A 22,137-nucleotide genomic window follows, 5' to 3' on the forward strand; every position below is an offset into this window, starting at 1 on the left:
GCATTCAAGAAGCCTTTTGTTGCCATGGTTACTTGTATTTGCAATCATCTATTTGGCACCCTGATTACATAATCTTACATGACGTTATTCCAGACTGCAGTCTTTACACTGTATGCAAAACTAAACGCTTTTATCTCCTGCTTTCTGCTTTATCTTCTCCCTCTAAGGTTGAAGGCTTCAATATTCAGCATCAGCAGCCCATAATCCACACAGTTCTCACACACTCAACTATCAGACTTGAGCCTGAAGGATTCACTGAGGGCGATTCTCTAGATTCAGCAAGCAAATAAAAGCTCAGGTCACTTTTGTTCAGCACAGGAGAACAAAGAGGAAACGGCAACACAATGCTGGCTCAATGTTTCCTGTGTTCACCACATGTCTTTTTTTGTGAGTGCATAAACACAGTGTTAAAGCACTAGAGTGCTTGACATGAGCTCATTTTGGAGAGACATTCAGAGCTTGTGTTTTTTGTGTGTGTAACTGTGTAGCTAGCATCAGGGCTTAATTTGTGCCGGAACAAGCTGGATCAAGAACCTCTGAAATCTGATCCAGCACCTCCATTTTACTGATCCCTCCTCACATGCACCCCTGCCCCGCCTCGCTCCGCTCATCAGGGGTAGGGGATAGGGAGCGATCTGAAACTAAAGAGAGGGGGCGGGGGTGGGGGTGTTGGGGTTATCCGCTACGCCACTGGTTAACATGATGCTAATTCAATTAATAAACTGACATCATCATGCATGCTCACTAGTTTCTAATATGTTACAATGTGTTCAAATACATACCATCACAGTGTTAACACATTCAACATTTTATCAATTACCACAGCGCTAGCATGTTTCAGAAATGGTAGAGAAGATAATAAGAAGTGGATAAAATCTGTTAATTTGTGTTAATCAGTTTTGCTGTTAATCTCAAATAGTGACCCTGCTGAACAATCCAGCTTAAACCAGCCTAGGCTGGTTGGCTGGTTTTAGCTGGTCGACCAGGCTGGTTTTTGAGGGGTTTTGGCCATTTCCAGCCATTTCCAGCCTGGTCTTAGCTGGTCAGGCTGGAAAATGACCAGCCAAATCCAGCTAAAACCAGCTTGAACAGCCTGTTTTAAGCTGGATATAGCTGGTTTTGGCTGGACTCCCAGCTTGGCTAGGCTGGTCAAGCTGGTTTTAGCTGGTCATCTCCCAGCCTGACCAGCTAAGACCAGGCTGGAAATGGCTGGAAACCAGCCTGAAAGTGGCAAAAACCCCTCTAAAACCAGCCTGGTCAACCAGCTAAAACCAGACAACCAGCTTAGGCTGGTTTAAGCTGGATTTTTCAGCAGGGGATTCAGAATTTGTGTTTTATGTTTTTCAGAAGGTGGCGAATATTGTTTACATAGTATTATGCTAACTCAATTAGCACGTTGTTGACTTGATGTTAACTTGCAATGTTGGGCAGTAGCATCGCTACAAGTAGTGACACTACTAGCTTAACTACATTTCTTAGTAGCGTAGAAAGAGGATTTCTTCTTTCTGTTTTACGGTGTTCGACAAGAAAGTTTTTGGTGCATTACTGCCACCTCTGGTTGGCGACGTCGCCAATGAAACTTACTTGATAGAAAGATGACTGAGGGAGAGGAGTTATTTTTGAAGCAGGTTTCCTCGAGAAGTACATGTTAAGATGCAATAACTTAATTTCTGATGCTGTGCTCAAAAATACTTTAGTATATATATTATATATAGTAATACATGCTTATTCTCAAATATTTCTCTTTACTATAAATGACTATAGTATTTTAAATGTGTAAAAAGCTGCATTTTAAGTAGAGTAGCCAACAGCTCAGCTCACTACATTTTTCAAGTAGCTTGTCCAACATTGTTAACTTGTATCTAATAGGATAACACATTTACTATAATGGTATCGCATTTAGCATGTTATCAGTTAGCATAGTGCTAGCATGTTTCAGAAACTGCATGAATCATTCTGTTTATGCTTTGTCCGTGGTTAAAAAGTATGGAACATGTTCATTTGTGAACCAAAAAACAGCCATAATCTATTTAAGGTCATATTAAGTGTTACATTTTCTCTTATTCAACACTATATGAATGACATGTCTTGTGTATTCTGTAGTGTTGACTAGAGGCTCATTTCAGAAAGGGATTCAGAATTTGTGCAATATTAGAATGTGATGAACATGATGTTACCAAGCTACTATGATGCTAACTCGATTAGCTTGTTGTTAACGTAAAGCTAATTCAATTTATATGTTGCTAGCATCATGCTAATTGGTTTGTAATAAGCTAAAATATTTACCATTACTGTATGTTAACACATTCAACATGTTATCAGTTAGCACAACGCTAGCATGTTCCGTAAACTGTAGAGAAGAGAATAAAAAGAGAATAAAGGCTGTTCATTTGTGTTAATGTTAATCTGTTAACATTGTTTTTAATGTGAGACAAATGAGATCATGTACGAGTTGTATCATTTCAGATAGTGATTCAGAATTTGTTTTTAGAAGGTGATGTACATTGTTTACATGCTAGTATTATGCTAACTCGATTGAGATGATGTTAACTCAATAATATGATGACAATTTGTATCTAATATGCTAACACATTTACCATCCCTGCTGAAAAATCCAGCTTAAACCAGCCTAGTCTGGTTGGCTGGTTTTAGCTGGTCGACCAGGCTGGTTTTTGAGGGGTTTTGGCCACTTCCAGGCTGGTTTCCAGCCATTTCCAGCCTGGTCTTAGCTGGTCAGGCTGGAAAATGACCAGCTAAATCCAGCTAAAACCAACTTGAACAGCCTGGTTTAAGCTGGATATAGCTGGTTTTGGCTGGATTCCCAGCTTGGCTAGGCTGGTCAAGCTGGTTTTAGCTGGTCATCTCCCAGCCTGACCAGCTAAGACCAGGCTGGAAATGGCTGGAAACCAGCCTGGAAGTGGCCAAAACCCCTCTAAAACCAGCCTGGTCGATCAGCTAAAACCAGCCAACCAGCTTAGGCTGGTTTAAGCTGGATTTTTCAGCAGGGATTTTGGTAGCACATTTAACATGTTATAAATTAGCATAGTTCTAGCATGTTTCAGATGCTCTGTCTATGGTTAAAAACAATCAAGCCTGTTCTGAATCCATTGTGGTTTGATAACTCAAAAACTGAGCTTGACATGAGCTAATGTTGTTTAGTGATTCAGAATTTGTTTGTGTTTTTCTGACAGAGAGACTGTACATGTGGATGACTGGCTTACCTTAAAGACGAACATCTCTCTCCTGAGTATGGCGAGTGTGTTGAAGCCGCCGTCACAGATGTCAGGTTTGGCGTTGGGGTGTGTTGGTTTATCGCCTGTGGGTATTCGCGGCGGCCGTGTCTGCCTGTCATTTTTGCGTGGATCGACGGGAGGGTGTGAGCGAGCTGGTGGGACTGTCGGTGAAGGCCTTGTGGGCTGAGGAAGTTTATCTGGAGGTCCTAAAAAGACAGCGAGAGATGATTATTAAATATCTTTATTCTTCGGTTGATTCCAAAGATTTCATTACATTTAAAAGGATATTTTGAGTACGCAAAAAGAGATGTTGTGAAAAATGCTGAAAACCTGTAGCCATTTACATATATGTTTACTACTATGGAAGTCAAGGGGCAGCACGGTGGATCAGTTGTTAGCACTTGCACAGCAAGAAGGTCGCTGATTCGATTCCCAGCGGGGCCACTTGGCATTTCAGTGTGGAGTTTGCATGTTCTCCCCATGTTCGCGTGGGTTTCCTCCAGGTGCTTCGGTTTACCCCACAGTCCAAAGACATGCACTATATGTGAATTGAATAATCTAAATTGAACATAGTGTATGAGTGTATGTGTGAATTTGAGGGTGTATGGGTGTTTGCCAGTGTTGGGTTGTGCTGGAAGGACATCCGCTGTATAAAACATATGCTGGAATATTTGGTTATTTATCCCACTGTGGCGATTCCTGATAAATTAGGAACTGAGCTGAAGGAAAATTACCAGATTTTTCTAGCATTTTTCAAAATATCTTCTTTTGTGTTCAGCAGAATAAAGAAACTCATAAAACTTTGGAAACACTTGAGAGCGAGAAAATAGGAAGTAATTTTTTTTGGGGGGGTGAACTATCACTTTAAGGTTGGTTGTGGCCAAAAAACTCCTTATAAATGGCTAAATTTGGTCTTATTTATGCTTTTTATTTTTACTACATTGACTAAATGTGTAATTTAGTTTGACAACAGTAAACTCTACAGTTACATTGAGGAACTGTAGTATTTAGTGAATAATGCATGATTTATGAATATAAATTAGAATATACAATTGAAGTAAGAATTATTAGCCTCCAGAATTACTAGCCGCCCTGTTTATTTTTTCCCACAATTTCTGTTAAACGGAGAGAAGATTTTTTTCAACACTTTTCTAAACGTAATCGTTTTAATAACTTATTTATCATAACTGATTTATTTTATTTTCGCCTTGATGACAGTACAATATTTTGCTAGATAAAATTAACATAACTCTGTTAAATATCATTTGAGAAATATAAAAAAAAAGAGAAAAAAAATCAAAGGGGGACTAATAAGTCTGACTTCAACTGTATATGTATATATTTATATATATCATTCATTTTTTTGTCGGCTTAGTCCCTTTATTAATCCGGGGTCGCCACAGCGGAATGAACCGCCAACTTATCCAGCAAGTTTTTACGCAGCGGATGCCCTTCCAGTCGCAACCCATCTCTGGGAAACATCCACACATACATTCACACACACACTCATACACTACGCACAATTTAGCCTACTTAATTCACCTGTACTGCATGTCTTTGGACTGTGGGGTAAACCGGAGCACCTGGAGAAAACCCACACGAAGGCAGGGAGAACATGCAAACTCCACACAGAAACGCCAACTGAGCCGTGGTTCGAACCAGCAACCTTCTTACTGTGAGACAACAGCACTACCTACTGCGCCACTGCTTCAAAAATATTATTATTATTATTATTATTATTATCATTATTATTATATGTATTACAAATAATAATATATTATATATAAAAGAAAGGTGGATAAAACGTTAGCCAGTACAGCTGATCAAACATTTAGTTGTGTATTATTCATCAGTATTCAACAGGACGGTTTGCAGAATAAAAAACTAAATAATAAATAAAAAGCGCTATCATTTTCCCTGGCATCAAATATATTCCAGCATACACCTCAATTATCTGCGGGCTCATTATCACAGTGCAGCAGACGGCTGACCTGCGCTCAAGAGTTCAAGCTGTTAGCACAATCAACCGCGACGTCAGACTTCTGCAAGCGCCGACTGAACGCTACGAGTTCAGGAAAGGACAGGTGATTAAATGGAGGAAAATAATAATGAATGATTTTTCTGTATGAATCAGGCAGGAGGGCCGCCTGACAGGATTACCCCTCTGGAAATACCATAGAGGAGTGACTGTCTGAAATCAAATCTCCTGAAATAGAGCGAGGATTACAGGCCTTCACGTTACATAACTAACACAAGCCGAATGAAACATGGATATAGACAGGAGATCTGCTGTGGTGAGAGTGATGGAGATTGAGCGGACGTGGTTGGGAAGTATCTCCACCCTCTGTGGTCTCATCCGGTGTCGGAGGGAGGAAAAAGGAAGAACCTCAGGGATGGAGATTGGATGAGATCCAGGAAAGAGGATCTGAACATCTCACGAATGTGTGTTTTAGTGTTTTTTCCGGGTGGATGTAGAGGGAAAAAGCGCTAGGTTTTATGAGGAAGCTTTTGATTAGTTGCTAGGGTGTCGATATGTATTCACTCAAAATTGTTTTACTTTGTTTTCTAAACAAGCACTAGTACAACTATAGTAATGAGTTACTGTAAATTAAACAAAAAAAGTTAGTTAGGAAAAACCTTGCCTTTAATTTTGACATAAAATATTGAAGTTGGATAGATGATGGCATGATAAATAGGATTTAATAGCATGATGTAACATGATTAGCATGTTGTTTACCCCTGTGCTAATGCTAACACTATTAACATGTTGTTAACACAATTATCCAACCCAAGCTCATTCTGAAAACGTAGTCCCGGGGACGTTTCTGAAGACCGCGAAATACGTCCCGGGAGGTACATATGGCTGCGTTTCATTTTTTAAGCGAACGCTACGGGGTGGTGTGACGCCATTCCCTTTCGCGCTTGCCGGCTGACCGCTTACCTCCGTGTGGAGGGCTTTACCGCCGCAATCAGTTTGTCCAGTCAGCTCATCGTGTGTGTCGGTGGACTTTAGATGCAGAGAGGAGGAGTTGACAAAGGCGTCCGAGGAAGAGCGGTTCCAGAAATCAGGTAAGACAAAAACAGAATCCAAAAAATAAAGCGAACGAGTTCATAACAGGGTGAGAATGTGGTGAAATCCAAAAACGTGGTTAAAAAAAAAAACAGACGAGGGCTTTTCTTTTTCTAGACGGCTTTTCTAAATTGTTGCTCGGGTTTAAGGAAGTGAGCGGGCAGGCAGGTCAATCGGTAAAACTGGTTGGGTTCAGGAAAGGAGGAGGGTGGGTCAGCCGATTGGCCGGTCGCGCAGTCAATCATTCGGTCAGTCAGACAGCGGCCTCTGGTGGTTTGACGCGAGAACAGCGCGGGCGCAAACGGCACTCGCGAGAGACGTTCAGGATATGAAAAAGTGCACACAGCGGCCTCTCCCGGATTCGCGAAAACAAAAACTGCACAAATATGTACCTTCCAGGACGTATTTCACGGTCTCCAGAAACATCCGCTGTACTATGTTTTTAGAATGAGCCTGGGTTGCAATTATCATGGTAACATCATGCTATCAAATCCCATCTTTCATGCCACCATCCATCCAACATCAAAAATTGAGATGGATGGATAGATGGATGGGTGGGTAGGCGGATTGATAGATGAATGGATGGATGAATGGATGGATGGATGGATGAATGGATAGATGGATGGATGGATGGATGCATGGATGTTGCCTCACCGTAGATCTTTTGTATACCCTGCAGATCGTCGTGTGGCAGTCTGAAGTTCTCTGTGTCCATGTACTGGTAGAAGGGGGCCATGATGGCAGTGGGGTCGTTCGAGTGCTCCAGTCCTAATGCGTGACCCAGCTCATGTACCGCCACCAGGAAGAGGTCGTTTCCTAAACACACAAAATACATGAATTTATTATGCACTGCGTCATCAATCTCAAGAACTTTAGATGTAAGCAAAAAAAAAACTCTTAAACCTGGTTAGTGTTAGTTAGTCAAATATATGATCGATACCATCCTTGAGTTAATCAAAATGACTTTTGTTAGCAATGAAAAAATTTAAATAAATAAAAAAACAAATCTAGATATATCTATAGTTTTATTTTTTTTATTGCTCAGAAGAGTCACCTCAAATGATTCATTCAAATAAATGATTCTTGAGACTTTTTAGCCAGATTTAATCAAATCCCCTTTAGATTATTTCAGTAATAAGTGATCTTACAAGCCATTCGTTTTTTTTTAGTCAATCCAAATAAATGAATGACTGCCATGAACATCTTTATAAAGAAACAAACACTCTCATAAACTGTCCAGCATTTTTGTGTCATAAATGTGTCCACTGCAGTTTAATAATGAGTCATTTCTTCAGTATTACACATCGTTAAAATAAGCTGTATTTGTAAAATCATTTGTAAAATGACTCTCACAAGTCAGTTCTTACTTTAATGCATAAAAGAAACATCATTTATAAACAACTGTCTTAACTTCCTCTTTAACTTCTTTTTAATGAAATAAAATTAACAAATAACACACAGAAGCTGGTTAAACTTATCGAGACAGAAAAATAAAGTGCAACTGATACCCCAAATGACTCTTTACATAACATGTGTAAGCATCATTTAATGTACTGCAGAATAAACTATTTCAAGCATTAATAATGGGGTCATTATAAGGGCCAGACAGAATCTTCTGACATTTTTTTGCTATTTCTGTGGAGGATATATGGATTTATGGGGAATGATTACGATGACAGCTAAAAACTTAATAAATGAAATAAAAAATGATACCTTTTTAACTTGTATTTAATGTTTACAATGCAAATCCAATTAGATCGACTTATTTATTTAACAAAGCAAGTCTCTCATATAATATATCTACAAAAAGACAGAAATCATTACTTTATAAACTATTGCAAATAAATCATATGAACACTTTAGTCAGTAATATTACTGATATAAATGTAAAAACTGAATTAATATAAATTTACACACATTTACAGAAGGAAATAAATACACTCAATGATGGGCTAGATATCTGTGGATTTCTGCTCATGCAGATTCCGTGTGGGCCTAGTCATTATCAATAATAAAGATATTTAATGCATATTGAATCATGCAACATGTACATGTATATATTAATTCACACATGATTAGAGGTCCATTCTTCATACCTCGCTTGAATGATCTAAGATGATTTGGCAGATCCTGGATCTTTTAATCTTGATAACTGATCTCTGGCTAACGTGTGTTTTAAAGGACAGTTGTATCGATCTTCAAAATCATAATCAGCAACGCATTGATTGGCTAACGGCCTAATCTGCAGGCTTTACTCTTTCATGTGTCAAAAGTATTCATCATGTATTTTAATGCATATCAATGTATTTAGTTCTACATTTAAAGAAGATTTTTAACAGACTAACTAACTAAGAAGATTATAAACTAATTTGGCATCAAAAAAGCATTTTGATATCGGTAAAGGTGTCTGCAACTTTTGGGAAGCATCAAATCCCCGGCAAATTAGCGGTCAAAACATGTGCATGACTGCATAAATTATTATCCTGTTTTTTAAGTTGAATATTGTACATGTACACGAATGTATCTAAAAAGTTCATATCAATAATGTTATTTTTGCACCACCAGGTGGCAGTCTTTGTCTTTTTATTTCGGAGTGCAGATTGCATTCATTTTATTAATATATATATTTTAAACTTTATATAGGTATAGTTAAAAATATACAGATAGGCGACGCAGTGGCGCAGTAGGTAGTGCTGGCGCCTCACAGCAAGAAGGTCGCTGGGTCGATCCTCGGCTTAGTTGGCATTTCTGTGTGGAGTTTGCATTTTCTCCCTGCATTCGCGTGGGTTTCCTCCGGGTGCTCTGGTTTCCCCCACAGCTAAATTGTCCGTAGTGTATGAGTGTGTAAGTGTGTGTGTGGATGTTTCCCAGAGATGGGTTGCGGCTGGAAGGGCATCCGCTGCATAAAAATGTGCAGGATAAGTTGGCGGTTCATTCCGCTGTGGCGACCCCGCATTGATAATGGGACTAAGCTGACAAGAAAATGAATGAATGAATGAATATACAGTTAAAGTCAGAATTATAAGCCCCCCTGTGAATTTCTTTTCTTATTTAAATATTTCCCAATTTATGTTTAACACAGCAAGGGAATTTTCACAGTATGTCTGATAATATTTTTTCTTCAGGAGAAAGTCTTATTTGTTTTATTTTGGCTAGAATAAAAGCAATTATTAATTTTTTAAACACCATTTTAAAGTCAAAACTGTTAGCCCCTTTAAGCTATATTTTATTTCGATAGTTTACAGAACAAACCATCCTTATACAATAACTTTTCTAATTGCCATAACCTGCCTAGTTAACCTAATTAACATAGTTAAGCATTTAAATGTCACTTTAAGCTGTATAGAAGTGTCTTGAAAAATATCTAGTCAAATATTATGCACTTTGTCTTTATGACAAAGATAAAATAAATCAGTTATTAGAGATAAGTTATTACAACTATTATGTTTAGAAAAGTGTTGAACAAAATCTTCTCTCTGTTAAAAAGAAATTGGAAGAAAAAATAATAAGCTAATAATTCAGGGGGGCGTATATATGTGAATATTACTACTGTAAGAAAATATCAGCATTTGGTACATTCTTTTAGTATTACCTTTACTTGTACTTGTAGTCTAATCCTGTTTAGACAAAAATCAACCTGCTCCCAAGCATGTTTGAGCTACCAGAACTGTTGCTATGACAACAAGTCTCAGATGAGTTTTGAAGAACGAAACGATTCCGGATCGTGTCAAATCGTCAATATCCAAATCCAGCTAATTGAGTAATCCACGTATAAAGAACGGACCCTTGAGCTCTAAAAAATCCCACTAAATATACAGCGAAAATCTGTATGTGTCAGAATGCATAATGATAAATAAAAATCAGAGCTGCTCACTACGTGTGTGTGGTTGTTTGTGTGTGTGCGTAATTGTTATCATCTCAGTTTCCACTCCAGAAAAGCTCCAGAAAATCACCGCGGCTACTGCTGGGATTCATTACAGTATAAGCGCTGTCTCTGCACACCCTCACATCAAACATCCGTGCTGAGCATCTCCCCTCAGTGCGCAAATGGAAAAACCCCACCCTGCTCACCCCGGGACGGTTTGGAAGCGCGACTTTACGCCACAGGCCAGAAAACCATCCAAACACCAAAGTAGAAACCACAGAGGACAGAACGCCCATGACGGCCACAACAGCAGCTGTTTATTCTTCCTCTTCTCTTTCCTTTTCACTATCAATCTCTCTTTTTATCTGCTGATGCAAACAAACGTGACACACTTTTTATTCAGTCGACTTGTGTTTTATTTAACCTGTTCAGAGCAGATGCAGATCAAATGATGTGCTTTATGGGATGCCGATTTTACATTTAATCTGTAAAACATACTTGTGTCTATTTTCATGGTACATAGTACTTATTCGTTCTTAGATAGATCCTATTAATTAGATGCTAGTGCTTATTTATTAGGCACTAGTTGCTCTTCATTGAATTCTATAGTAGTACTTATTTACTAGACACTAGTTCCTGTTCATTAGATGCTAGTATTTATTCTTTACAAACTAGTTCCTATTCATTAGATACTAGTTTTTATTTGTCAGACACTAGTTTCTATTTACTGGATTCTAGTACTTATTTTCTAGATACTAGTTCATGTTCATTAGATTCTAGTATTAGTTAATTAGACAATAGTTCCTATTCCTTAGATATTAATATGCATTACATGCTGGTTCCTGTTCATTAGATGCTAGTTTTTATTTATTAAATGCTAGTTCTTGTTCATTAGATCCTAGTTTATTAATTAGTAACTAGTTGCTATTTAGTTCCTACTAGCACTTATTTAGACAACAGTTCATATATTTTTAGATATTATTACTTATTACATGCTCTTTCCTATTCATTATAAACTAGTTTTTTTTTTGTTAGACACTTCTAATATTAGATTCTGGTACTTATTTACTATTTCCTGATCATTAGATAGTATTTATTAATTAGAAACCAGTTCCCCTTCAGTAGATCTTATTCATTAGACAACAGTTCCTATTCATTAGATATCAGTACTTACTATATGCTCGTTCGTATTCATTAGATAGTGCGTCCCATTCATTGGTTTCTAGTGCGTTTTTACTAGATACTTATTCATTAGACAACAGTTTCTCTTAATTAGATATTAATATGCATTACATCCTGGCTCTCATTCATTAGATAGTAGTTTTATTGGTTATACCCTAGTTCCTATTCATTGGAATTAGTAGACACAAGTTTCTGTTCATTCAATAGTATTTATTCATTAGAAACTAGTTCGTATGGAGAGGACACGTTTCCTGGAGCCCAAATCTCATCTGCAATCTCAAACTGCCTGGCAACCCTTTCTGGATTTCCTCAAAACTGAATAGTGCACTACTACTCTCATAGTAATGACCAAATTTACTCTGTTGTTAATTCATAATCTTGTGTTGACTATGTTAAATGTCCCTCACTTATTTATTTATTTTTATTATTATTATTCTTTTTTTTTGGGGGGGGGGTAGTATTATTATAGATTATTATTATTTATTTTTTATCTATCTTAATTTTTTTCTTCTTTGTGTGTGTTGTCTTGGTGGTACATTAGGTAAAACCGTTTAAAAAAAAAGAAACTAGTTCCTATTTATAAAAAATCTAGTATTTATTCATTAGACAATAGTTCCTATTAATTAGATATTAATATGCATTACATATTGGTTCCTATTCGTTAGACACTAGTTTTTATTTGTTAGACACTAGTTCATATTCATTGAACTCTAGTACTTATTTACTAAAAACTAGTTCCTGTTCATCAGATACTAGCCTTTATTAATTAGAAACTAGTTCCTATTTAGAGGCCACTAGTACTTATCCATTGGCCCATAGTTGCTATTCATTAGATATTAAAAAACATTACATGCTGATTCCTGTTCATTGGATACTAGTTTGTATTTGTTAGACACTCATTTGGTACTGGTACCTATTCATTAGGCACTAGTTCCTATTCATCAATAATTCTTGTGACATGTTAGTTCATATTCATTAGATATTAATACGTACATATTACAAACTAGTTCCTGTTCATTATATACTACTACTCATTTATTAGACCCTAGTTTATTCATTACATAATAATATAAGACACTAGAGTAGGTGTTCATTAGATTCTAGTGTTTATTTCAATAGTGAATATTGCCTATGTATTCCATTTGTGCCTAGAACATAGTTTAACACGTAGGTTCTAGTAACTATTATATGATTATATTGCTTAATCGTTACTAGTATGTTTGTATAATACACTAGCAGTCCTGGTAACTACTATATGACTATGAGTAGTTATCGTGTACCAGTACTTGTATATTACATTAATTTGCAAGTACTTATCTATTACTAAAAACTGTTATTTTCTTACTAGTCACATTCAGACTTATACTAAGAAAATAAATCATACTAGTAATACTTTAAATAAGCACTAATATCTAATAAATGCATAGTTGTAGCAACTGGATAGATATTAATCAATAAGTAACAAACTTACACGTTCCATGCTTACTATAGCAGTTACAGTACAATGAATTACGCATAACTACATGTAATTAACCCTAAACCTATGCCACATTACAACCCCAACCATATAGTAACTACATGTAATTAATTAATATTTACTACATAACTACATCACCTTAAATTGTAGCCCAAATAAGCCCTATTATATATCTAATAGGTAAGATTATATCTAAAACTGATTTACTATACTGTAAAACATGCTAGTCGATGCTCAAAAGTATCTGACAAACTGCTTCTAGTAGCATGAAAAGTTAATAAATGAAATGTGCAAGTGGCTTGCCGTAAACGTTTAGCATTCCTGGATATTTCGGTCTATTTCAGAGCCCTGGAGAATTCAGCGACATCAAAGCCGACTGCAGCAAAACACTCCAAAATACACACAATTGACCAAATGCTACTGAGCGAACAACACACTTGAGACCAGTTACAGATCTGTTTATCAGAGACTAAATATTGTTGTGGTTGGATATCAGAAGGAAACCAACTGTAAGCACACAACACAAAAGTGATATTAAGAATTCATAAGTAAGGGGAGAGCAAGAATGAGATGGAGAGGGTGTAGTTTGTAGTATGATTGAAAGCGGGACGCATTGTAACAGAACTGTCTCAAGATCAAACTCTACTAGTAGTTTTCAAAACTTAAATAATGCCTTGATACATGAGACATTCCACTATCTAGCATGCCACAATCTAGCATGCTTACAACTCAATGTTAGCATCTAAGCTACCGCTAGCATCTTAGAAACAACTTGACCTCTCTAAAACACTGCTTATGTTTTTCTTTTTACAAATGTATTTTATTTAAATAATCTTCATAGGAGAAGAGGATAAAACTAATATAAGTTCACTTTAATTAATCATTAGATGCTAGTACTCATTAATTAGAAACCAGTTTCTTTTTAGTAGATACTAGTCCTTATTCGTTAGACAACAGTTCCTATTCATTAGCTAGTAATACGCATTACGTGCTACTGTAGTTCCTATTTATTAGAAACTTGTTTTTATTTGTTAGACCCTAGTTCCTATTCATTGGATCCTAGTACTTATTTGGTTCTTGTTCATTAGATACTAGTATTTATTAATTTAAAAAACAGTTCCTATTTAGTAGATGCTATTACTTATTTATTAGACAATAGTTCCGATTCATTGGCTAGTAATATGCATAACATGCTACTGTAGATCCTACTCATTAAATACTAGCATTTACTTGTTAGGTACTAGGTCCTATTCACTGGATTCTAGTACTTATTTAGTTCCTGTTCATTAGATACTAGTATTCATTAATTAGAGACGAGTTCCTATTTAGTAGATGCTAGTACTTATTCATTAGACAACAGTTCCTATTCATTAGATATTAGTACTTATTATAGTACATGCTACTGTAATTTCTATTGTATTGTTTATTTGTTAGACCCTAGTTTCTATTCATCAGATTCTAGTACTTATTTGGTTCCCGTTCATTATATACTAGTATTTATTAATTAGAAAACAGTTCCTATTTAGTAGATGCTGGTACTTATTCATTAAACAATAGGTCCTATTCAATAGATACTAGTACTTTTTACATGATACTGTATTTTCTATTGATTAGATACTAGTTTCTATTTGTTAGACCTTAATTCCTATTCATTGGATCCTATTTATTAGAAATATTTATTTATTCGTAGACCCTAGTTCCTATTCAATGGATTTTAGTACTTATTTACTAGACACTAGTTCCTGTTTATTAGATGCTAGTATTCATTAATTACAAACAGGTTCCTCTTTAGTAGATGCTGGTACTTATTAATTAGACAACAGTTCCTATTCAATAGATATTAGTACGTATTACATGCTACTGTAGTTCCTATTCATTAGAAAATAGTTTTTATTTGTTAGACAGAGGTTCCTATTGATTTGATTTTAGTACTTTTTTACTATAGACTAGTTCCTGTTAATTATTAACTAGTATTTATTCATTAGAAACTAGTTCCTATTAAGAAAAAAATCTAGTATTTATTAATTAGACAACAGTTCCTATTCATTAGATTTTAGTATGCATTCCATGATGGTTCCTATTCAACGCAGCTATTTGGACTAAGCAACCACTTAGCAATATACTGACCATCTCAAAATTGGCAATGAATATCCCAAATGTAAAAAAAAAATTTTAATACTTGTTTTCTCCACAGGTAAAGCTGGATAAAACCAATGCATCTGGCAACGTGTGGAGAGATGTAAACGTGTCCTATCAACTGTTCCAGGATCAGCACTGCGATTCTCCCAAGATGCTTGTGCTGAGGTTCAAACCAGAGCAGCTGTGTTTGAACCCTCACGTCTCTTATGTAAGTCTCGAGCCCCTGATTAATTAGCAGGCAGCTGAAAGGCAAGTTCACACATCAAAACGGGGAGAAGAAAAGCAAAGGGATGGGAAACCAAAAAAGCGGGAAGTGAACATGAAAAGATTCTGCTCAATTTGTCAAGACCACTGACCTCAATCTGGGAATTACCTTATCTTCACCCGTGCTAGAAATGTAGATGTTCAAATGGCTATTAAAATACAATAATACTGAGGTACAGTATATGCCATGCTACTGAATGATTACCATATTCATATAGGCTACCATGGTAATACTATGGATTATAGTAAATTACCAAAAACATTGCTTGAAATTTATATTTCTAAAATAACATGCTAATACAATGATAACTTAATATTTACTATGGTTTTATTGAATATATATATATATATATATATATATATATATATATATATATATATATATATATATATATATATATTTTTTTTTTTTTTTACATCATACTCAAATGTTTCTCATCTATGTTCACCTTAGTTCTTTTAAGATAATTTTTTTTTCATTGTAAAAGTCCAATTAGTGTGTTAATACCATGGTTTTTTGATACCTGTAAATACCAGGGTACGAAAAGGATTTGTATTTATATACTGTAGCATGGTACTTACATGGTTCTCAATTTGTTTTGATAAAATAACATATGGCTTTACCATGGTAAATGTCCAAAACATCATTGTTATACAATGGTACATTGATATCGAGCATGGTTCTATGTTGAAATTCAATACACTCTACAAAATGTTGGGTTGTTGTAACCCAATATTGGGTTAACATTTACATTACTGTAATTTACCTTTAATTATACATCTTTTAACCCAATGATTGAGGTTGTTTGTATTTGATGCAAAGTTGGGTTACAACAACCCAGTATTTTACATAGTAATCCAAGAATCCTCACAGAATATGTGGTTTTTACCATGATAAAATGTCAAAGAATATGGCGAGACCATGATAAAATGTGCAAATTTGTTATAAGTTGAGTGATTGTTATATTTATTTGCCCTAGTATTTGCTTAGTAGACTAAGCTTCTTCAAAAATATTTTGTTATTTTTGAAGAAATTATGTCAAAACACACAGGCATCCACATTTCCAATGTGGATTATAATTTTATTTTAATAATAAACAAAAAAATGTAGTTTTTTAATTTGTCAACTTTCGTTATTTCCTATATATGGTTTTTGTGCTTTTATAGAATGGGAGTTGGTAAACCTATTCAGGGGCATGCACAGATTTTCAATACTTTATTATTATTATTATTATAATTTTCCATACCTGCAATGCCTGTATTTTGGCATTTTTTTGCAGTCCACATAGAATCCAACATGGAAATCAATGTTTTCTTTATTGGCATTGATTGTTTTGAAATTCAAATGGCATTAACATGCCTGTGTTTTAATTTCTGTAATAAATTTGGATGTCAAGCAGGATCTTGATGGTTTATTGTGGGTATGTTGTTTACATGAAGAAATCTGTGTTACAAGTTAAACAAAAATTCTAATAATGAATTATATTTTGAATTTAAACAGTATTTGTCTTGCCTTTACATTAACTTTACACTCGAATAGCCAAATTTACAAGTCTCAGTCTTTTAAATGTAATTAATTTTTTTTAAAAAGTGCGATTAATTAGTTAATTTTTTTAATTGATTGACAGCACTAATATATATATATATATATATATATATATATATATATATATATATATATATATATATATATATATATATATATATATATATATATATATATATATATATATATATATATATATATATATATCAGTCAGAATTCTGACAGAATTATAAGTCAGAATTATTAGCCCACCTGAATTATTTACCTCCGTTTACTTTTTTCCCCCAACCTCTGTATAATGGAGAGCAGATTTCTTCAACACATTTCTAAACATAATAGTTTTAATAACTCATTTATTTTATCTTTGCCAGTATGACAGTAAATAAAATTTGACTAGATATTTTTTAAGACACTTCTCTACAGCTTAAAGTGACATTTAAAGCTGCAAAAAATGGTTTCTTCTGTGTTTCTCATCCAAATTTAGGCAAACTTTTACAATAATGGCAGGAAGACGTCTGCCGAGTCTATGATGAAAACCTCAAAAGCATGCCATGTTTAACCCTGAGTAAATACCTTAAAACTCCATGTTACATTTTACCCCGCGTTACTTCGTGCCCCGCTCTCCCCTACCATCTGTATCATAGTCATAAATTTACCCCAAAATTTTACTCATGTAGTTTATTTCACCAAGTACTTTCTTAGTTAAGTTTTTACATGCCGTAAAATAAACTGCAGCCCAATTTAGGTACAAACAAAAAACATCATAGTATCATGGCAATACCATGGTACATTTTTACATGGAATTAAGAGGACCAACCAGTTGGTGTACATGTCTTCCGTCATGCAGAAGTAAAATATCACCATAGCCTTGTTCTCCCTTTCTCCCACCTTCCTAATGTAAGTTTAGCTTGCAGTGAAACGAGTGATGTCTTTATAAGCTGCATACACAGTTTGTAGTTTACACACAAACACACACCCACAGCTCCAGAGGTCTGGGCTCTGATTACAGATGATGTATCCATCCTCTTAATTCCAAACACGAGATGGGAAATGTCAAAGTGGATCATCCCACACGGCTGAATGATTGACAAGCGTTTCTGTCTCGTGCTCCGTCAGGAAATGACTTTAATAAAAGCGAGCGGCTTGATGAACTTTCAGGGATTCATCAGCTTTCAAAGGAAATGACATCACTCTGCGTTTCTCATGGGAACAGTTATTCTGTGTGGATGTTTGTGACACTGACGCACCAGGCGTTGTTTAAATGCAAAGCTAAACACAAAGACATCAGTCAGGATACCCTCGAAGCCACGTTACACCCTTTTTATACCCCATACGGATTTCCTTTCTGCTGAGGGACAAACGTCCTGTTTAGCTGAAGACAGAAAGCGCAGGTAGAGGGCAAGAACTCTATTTCATTAATTTACCCTTCACCGTATGCTGGTTCTATTCATATGATTTCTATTCATATTTTGGCAATCAGAATACTAGATCTGTGTCTGCGGTGGTGAAAAGCTATCAGCGGCCCACACTTACAGCCTTGTCAATAGGATTTAAAAGAAAACAGTAAACGCCTGGAGCCTAACTGGTCTCTTTGACTGAAATGCTTTTCCCGTGAACCGTGTTTGATTTCTTTCTGAGTGCACTTCTGGGCGAGTATTTACTGTAGCTTCATGGGTCACATTGAGATCATAAACTGTGTGAAGCATCATTCCACAGAGGATGTCTGAATGTATTTTAGATGTGTGCTCATGAAGAGAGTGAAACAGTCTGGTTCTGGACTTAAAAATAGCATTTGTTTTCTTCACGAGGGAATTGATTTTTAACAATGGCTTATAAAGCCTTTAAAGACCAAACTACTGTGAGCTTTGAGGTTTTTAATCGATAGCATACGCTTTGGTTGAAGTGATTAGCCTGCATTATTTACACTTTTTATGATTTCCAACTGATGGAGGTGAATAATGTTACCTGTGATTCTATAAAATTCTCCACCAATTATTCATTCATTTTCCTTCAGCTTCGTCCCTTTATTCATCAGGGGTCACCACAGCGGAATGAACCGCCAACTTATCCAGCGTATGTTTTACACAGCGGATGCCCTTCCAGCTGCAACCCAGTACTGGGAAACATCCATACACACTCATTCACACACATACACTATGACCGATTTTGTTTATTCAATTCACCTATAGCACATGTCTTTGGATTGTGAGGGAAACCGGAACCCCCAGAGGAAACCCACATGAACATGGGAAGAACATGCAAACTCCAAACACAAATGCCAACTGACCCAGCTGGAACTTGAACCAGCAACCTTCTGCTGTGCGGCGAATGTGTTAAACACTAAGCCATCGTGTCACCTCCACCAATTATTCATTAATTCGTTTTCTTTTCGGCTTAGTCCCTTTATTATTCAGGAATCGCCCCATCGGAATGAACCGCCAACTATTCCAGCATATGTTTAACACAGCGGATGAACTTCCAGCTGCAACCCAGTTCTGGGAAACATCTATACACACTTATTCATACACACTACGGCCAATTTAGCTTATTCAATTCACCTATTGCGCATGTCTTTGGATTGAGGGGTAAACTGTAACACCCAGAGGAAACCCACGCCAACACTGGGAGAACATACAAACTCCACACAGTAACGCCAACTGGCCTAGAAGGGACTCAAACCAGTGACCTTCTTGCTGTGAGGCGACAGTGCTGAGCCACCGTGCTGCCCTCTACAGTATTATTCCCTTATTAAAATTAACCTTGGTTTTACAAAAAAACAAAAAAAAAAAAAAAAAAACAATAATGCCAAGTTACCTGGCTTAAGGTACTGATGGATCCTATATTCTTATACCATGGTATTTCAATGGTGAATGCCCAAATTATTATTGTGATACCAAGGTAAAGCATGGTACTTTAATGTACTGAAAAAATGGTAGTTAAAACATGGTGCTAAACTTACTATTAAATAATACATATTAAAATAATAATAATATAATGATTAATTAATTATTTTTACTAAATTTGCACGTTGAAGCCCATTTAAATTTATTTATTTGTTTATTTATTTTGTATTTTTAGGCTGTGCTGTAATTGTGTAAATGAACAATGCATATAATGTTTAAAAATGTTGTCTTGTAAACTAACCCTACACTCAGAAATTCATTCATTCATTAATTTTCCTTCGGCTTAGTCTAATAATTAATCAGGGGTCGCCACAGCAGAATGAACCGCCAACTAATCCAGCATATGTTTTACACAGCGGATACCCTTCCAGCTGCAACCCAGTACTGGGAAACACCCATAGACTCTCTCATTCTCACACACACTGCCAATTTAGTTTATTCAATTCACCTATAACACATGTTTTTGGTCTGTGGGAGAAACAGGAGCACACGGAGGAAACCCACTCGAACACGGGGAGAACATGCAAACTCCTCACAGAATTGCCAACTGACCCAGTTGGGGCTCGAACCAATGACCTTCTTGCTGTGAGGCGACAGTGCTACCCACTGAGCCACTTTGCCACCAATAACACAAAGAACTCTAAGTTCTTTATTTCCCGCCTTTTTGTTTTTCAGATCTCTAACTGTCAGAGCCTTTATTATTGTACTTATTTATCATGTATACTGTGGCAGCACTCTCTACATTATACTTTTGCAGCTGTGTGGAAAATGATTCACACCTGAGTAGCAAAATTGAGAAAGCAGTGAATTGAAACACAGCAACCATTAAGGTGTTCCTCTGGCTAACAGTCAAACAATAATGACTTAGGAAACACAATTGCAATGCTAGAGTTAGCTTTGCAGGTGAGATTTGGCAAACAAATGAAACAGCCAACGTAGCATTTGTTTTGCAGGTGTAGCTACAATTATAAACAAAGAGGCTCATTTACTTTCACACTCCCGACTCTGCTAAATGAGTTTGTCAGCATAAAAAGTGGTAAATTTGATTCAGTAATACAACTCAAACCCCGTTCCATACTTAGAAGCCATGTCAGGCTAATGCTTTATTTACCTGCTTACCCCGCTAAAATAAGTCATTATACCCTGCTAGCAAACGCTAATGCTTTAATGCTGTTCTCCACTAACCCAGTCTATTACAGTTTCCTAGAAAACATCACTTGACATTGCAAAAGGCTTCTACATTTGCAATGCTAAAGTTAGCTTTGCATGTGAGATTTGGCAAACATATAAAAAATCCCCCTACTGAAAAAACAGCTTAAACCAGCCTAGGCTGGTTAGCTGGTTTTAGCTGGTCGACCAGGCTGGTTTTAGAGGGGTTTTGGCCATTTCCAGGCTGGTTTCCTGCCATTTCCAGCCTGGTCTTAGCTGGTCAGGCTAGAAAATGACCAGCTAAATCCAGCTAAAACCAGCTTGACCAGCCTAGTTTAAGCTGGACATAGCTGGTTTTGACTGGGCTCCCAACCTGGCTAGGCTGGTCAAGCTGGTTTAAGCTGGATTTTTCAGCAGGGCAACACTAGTATTTGTTTTGCAAATGTACAATTATCAACAACGAGACCAATATACTGTTTTACACACCTGACTCTGCTAAATGAGTTTTGTCAGCATAAAAATAGCTAATTTGACTCTTAAAACACTGTTAGCTAACTGTTTTGCTAATCTCCCTGGCTTGCAGCACATTTGTTTTACACAATAAAACACAACATTTTGTTAAAAAACTCAAACCTGTTCCATACTCAGAACCCATACTAAGGTAATAGCTACTTTATTTCTCTGCTTTACACCCTGCTAGCAAGAATTAATACTTTAATGCTATTCTCTGCTAACCCAGTTCATTGGGGTTTTCTAAGAAAACCTAACTTAAAATCTCAAACCTTCCCCACAATTGCAATGCTAGCAGGGGTGTCAAACTCAATTCCTGGAGGGCTGAAGCCCTGCGCAGTTTAGTTCCAACCCTGCTCCAACACACTTACCTGTAGGTTTCAATCAGACAAGCCTGAAGGACTCAATTAGTTTGATCAGGTGTGTTTAAGTAGGGTTGGAACTAAACTGTGCAGAGCTGCGGCCCTTTTGGAACTGAGTTTGACACCTGTGCTATAAAGTTAGCTTTGCAGGTGAGATTTGGCAAACAAATGAAACATCCACCATTAGCTTTTGTGTTGCAGGTATACTGCAATTATCAGCAAAGATGCTCTACTTTAACAAACCTGACTCTGCTAAATAAGGATTGTCAGCATAAAAAATAGTACTTGTTTCAATATCCTCTAATAGTACATTGTGTTAACCTGTTTTGCTAATCTCACTAGCTTCCAGCATGTCTGTTTCACACAATAAACCACAAACTTTTGTTGAAAAACTCAAGCCCGTTCCATCCCCAGAACCCATGTCAGGCTAATGCTTT

At 36.3% G+C, this 22,137-nt stretch overlaps 1 protein-coding gene across 2 annotated transcripts in view; it reads right to left on the reverse strand.

Annotated features, from left to right (window-relative positions):
- Positions 1-22,137, reverse strand: part of mmp16a (matrix metallopeptidase 16a (membrane-inserted)) — a 105,825-nt gene that overhangs the window by 18,375 nt on the left and 65,313 nt on the right. For both annotated transcript variants that reach the window (XM_073940970.1, XM_073940969.1), the window contains 2 exons: positions 6,958-7,119; positions 3,222-3,439 (listed from right to left, as the gene is read on the reverse strand). In XM_073940970.1, the coding sequence (XP_073797071.1) occupies positions 3,222-3,439; positions 6,958-7,119 (380 nt within the window). The remainder of the gene's footprint in view (positions 1-3,221; positions 3,440-6,957; positions 7,120-22,137) is intronic.

Source organism: Danio rerio, chromosome 24, assembly GCF_049306965.1.
Source record: "Danio rerio strain Tuebingen ecotype United States chromosome 24, GRCz12tu, whole genome shotgun sequence".
In the NCBI taxonomy this organism is placed as follows: domain Eukaryota; kingdom Metazoa; phylum Chordata; class Actinopteri; order Cypriniformes; family Danionidae; genus Danio; species Danio rerio.